Source organism: Balaenoptera acutorostrata, chromosome 16 (assembly GCF_949987535.1).
Source record: "Balaenoptera acutorostrata chromosome 16, mBalAcu1.1, whole genome shotgun sequence".
Classification (NCBI taxonomy): Eukaryota; Metazoa; Chordata; class Mammalia; order Artiodactyla; family Balaenopteridae; genus Balaenoptera; species Balaenoptera acutorostrata.
In genome coordinates this window covers 26,955,034-26,958,020 of record NC_080079.1, presented here as the reverse complement: position 1 = coordinate 26,958,020, position 2,987 = coordinate 26,955,034, and the positions used below count along the sequence as shown (strand labels likewise).

General features: G+C 47.5%; 1 protein-coding gene across 2 annotated transcripts in view; it reads left to right on the top strand.

The window, feature by feature from the left end:
- The first annotated feature begins 2,339 nt into the window (after positions 1 to 2,339).
- Positions 2,340 to 2,987, top strand: part of SUFU (SUFU negative regulator of hedgehog signaling) — a 111,472-nt gene continuing 110,824 nt past the window's right edge. For both annotated transcript variants that reach the window (XM_007187244.2, XM_007187243.2), the window contains exon 1: positions 2,340 to 2,700. In XM_007187244.2, coding sequence (XP_007187306.1) covers positions 2,519 to 2,700 — 182 coding nt within the window. In that variant the 5' untranslated portion in view covers positions 2,340 to 2,518. The remainder of the gene's footprint in view (positions 2,701 to 2,987) is intronic.

The following is a 2,987-nucleotide window of genomic DNA, read 5'->3' as shown; positions in this document are numbered from 1 at the left end:
CCCGACCTCGCTTCCGAAGAACTACAACACCCAGCATGCCTTGCACCTGAGTTAGAAATTCAGGCGGCTTCGGAGCCCCGCCTGTTTCAAGGGACGGGGGCATCGCGTTTCCGACGCACAGTACCCTGGGCTTTGTAGTCTGCGTAGATAAGTAGGAGGGGACGCCAATTGATGGTTGCATTGCCTGCCTGGTTATGTAGTCCCTTTGAAGCGATTCGCAGTGCATGCTGAAATATGTAGTCCTGAGTACTTGCCTGTAGTTCGGTTTGGATTGATCAGTAACTCGTGGATGTTTGGATTTTACAGATGAGTCCTTCCACTCCCTACCGTGGACAATTTGAGGTTGCCATGTTCTTATATGGGTCTATAAGACATTAATAAACATCTATTACAAAGTAAACAGTTTCTAAACATCTATTACCATCACACTCTAATAAAAGGAAATTTTAATACACACGGGGAGGAACCTATTCCCAGAACAAAGGAAAATAATTTATATTGTATAAAATTTGCTTTTTTTGAAAAAAAAGTACATTTTGGTTGATTTTCTCATTTTTTCCTGGATAGGTGTAAACTTGGCAACATGCGAACATTGGTCTGAAGACTGGCATTTGGAACTACTGGTATAGATGATCTTTTGGTCATTAAAACATCGTTCATCTAATAGCTTCAGTAACAGTATATCTTTAATTTTCATGGGGAGTTAGAATTGACATTGATGGATGAGAAAACGGAAGTGAAGAGAGATTATGTGTCACTGTTTTCTAATGAGCCCAGTGCATTTTTCTCTAAATTATTTCCTCCATCCCTTCAAGTTGCAGGGAACCTTTAGTTAATAGCAGCAGTAGTCAGGACTCTCTTCTATCCCTTTCTCTTGGAATTTCTTCAAGATCATTGAGTGGCAGACACTACTGTATGAAAAGTTATTGTAGGCAGGAAAATAATTCCCAACCCGGTGCCTTAGGAATTAAAAAATTTCCCAGTTACAGAGAGTCAAAGGTAATGGAGAGGGGCAGGTTCATAGTAGATAATGAATATTGGTGTTCCTCAAGGCAACCTGCATACCTCTGCTTAAAACAGAACAAAAAAGAGATTGTCATCTTAACCATGTCATTTGAACCATGTATTAAATAATCACCAAGTCCATACAGAGTGAAGTAAGTCAGAAAGAGAAAAACAAATATCATATAATATCGCTTATATATGGAATCTAGAAAAATGGTACAGATGAACTTACAGGCAAAGGAGAAATAGAGTCAGATGTAGAGAACAAACTTACGGTTACCAAGGGGGGGGGGGAAGAGGAGGGTGGGACGAATTGGGAGATTGGGATCGACATATATACACTACTATGTATAAAATAGATAACTAATGAGAACCAATTGTTTAATCACAGGGAACCCTGCTCAATGATCTGTGGTGACCTAAATGGGAAGGAAATCTAAAAAAGAGTGGATATACGTATACTTATAACTGATTCACTTTGCTGTACAGCAGAAACGAACACAACATTGTAAAGCAATTATACTCCAATAAAAATAAATAAATAAATAAATAATCACCATGTCTATTTAGCTGATCCTAGTTTAAGTCTTGCTACTTTCTGACAGAACTCCAAAATAGGTATTTCAACATATGACCCCCGAATTTGGCGGTGTTAGTGTCAGTCAATACGGTCAATGGATATTCAAAGACGGTAGGAAACATTTAGATTTATAATCTATTAAAACTAACGCTACATGGACGCATGAATCAATCCATTGTCAGACATATTTTTTTAAGGTTTTTAAAAATATTTATTTATTTTAGGCTGTGCTGGGTCTTTGTTGCGCTTGTGGCGAGTGGGGGTTTCCCTTGCGCAGCTGGGGCTCTAGGCGAACAGGCTTCAGTAGTTGTGACGCACGGGCTTAATTGCTCCACGGCATGTCTCGGACCAGGGCTCAAACCCGTATCCCCTGCCTTAGTAAGTGGGTTCTTAACCACTGCGCCACCTGGGAAGTCCCTGTCGGATATATGTTTAAATCCTTCTCAGCAGCGTGTCACCATAAGAGTGACAAGCCCTTTGTCGGTGCACTTCCCAGTGCTTTCATGGGACCCTAGCACCTCAGAAGGATGCCCCAATATCTCTATTTAAACCTGGGTTCCTCCTAACACTAGGGGGAGTCCAAGAGCCTTGGGACACCCCCGCCCCGCAACCCTGGGAGAGGGAGGCGGGACCTATTATCAACTCATGCCTTCCCCACCTGTGACTGGCACAGACACTAGCCAATGGGTGCCGGAATAGGGCAGGCCGGCGCCCCGCCCCCTGAGCGCCCCGCGGCCCGAGGCACCCTCTGGCCGTCTCTGCCGCGGCTACGGCCTGGGCGGACGGTGCGCCTTGCGCAGGCGCGAAGCCTAGACCTCGCTGCAGCCCCCCCATCGCCTCCGGGAGTCGCACCCAGGGAGTTCGCCTGCTGGCGCGTCAGTGCTCTCCCCCTCGTCTGCCCTCCCCGGTCCCCCCAGCACCCTACGCGCCCCGATGGCGGAGTTGCGGCCTAGCGGCGCCCCAGGCCCCACCGCGCCCCCGGCCCCTGGCCCAACAGCCCCTCCGGCCTTCGCCTCGCTCTTCCCCCCGGGACTGCACGCCATCTACGGAGAGTGCCGCCGCCTTTACCCAGACCAGCCGAACCCGCTCCAGGTTACCGCTATCGTCAAGTACTGGTATGCCTTGGGCCGCGGGGAGACGGACAGGGGCGGGCTGAGAAGGGTTAAAGCGCTGGGACGAAGTAATTTGTGCGGGAATAGGAGGGGGAAGGAGAATGGTTAAAGCACTTGGAAGAAGGGCTTTCTGCTGCTAGGGAAGAAGTTAAGGCTCAAGTTAGGAATGGGGACAAAGGGGTTAAAGAAGCCTGTGGGTAGCGAAGGGTTAGCGAGGGAGGAGGGGAATGAAGGGTTAACTGGGATTAGGAGAATAGAGTGAATTGGGGGTGTGGGTAGGAGCGGCGGGG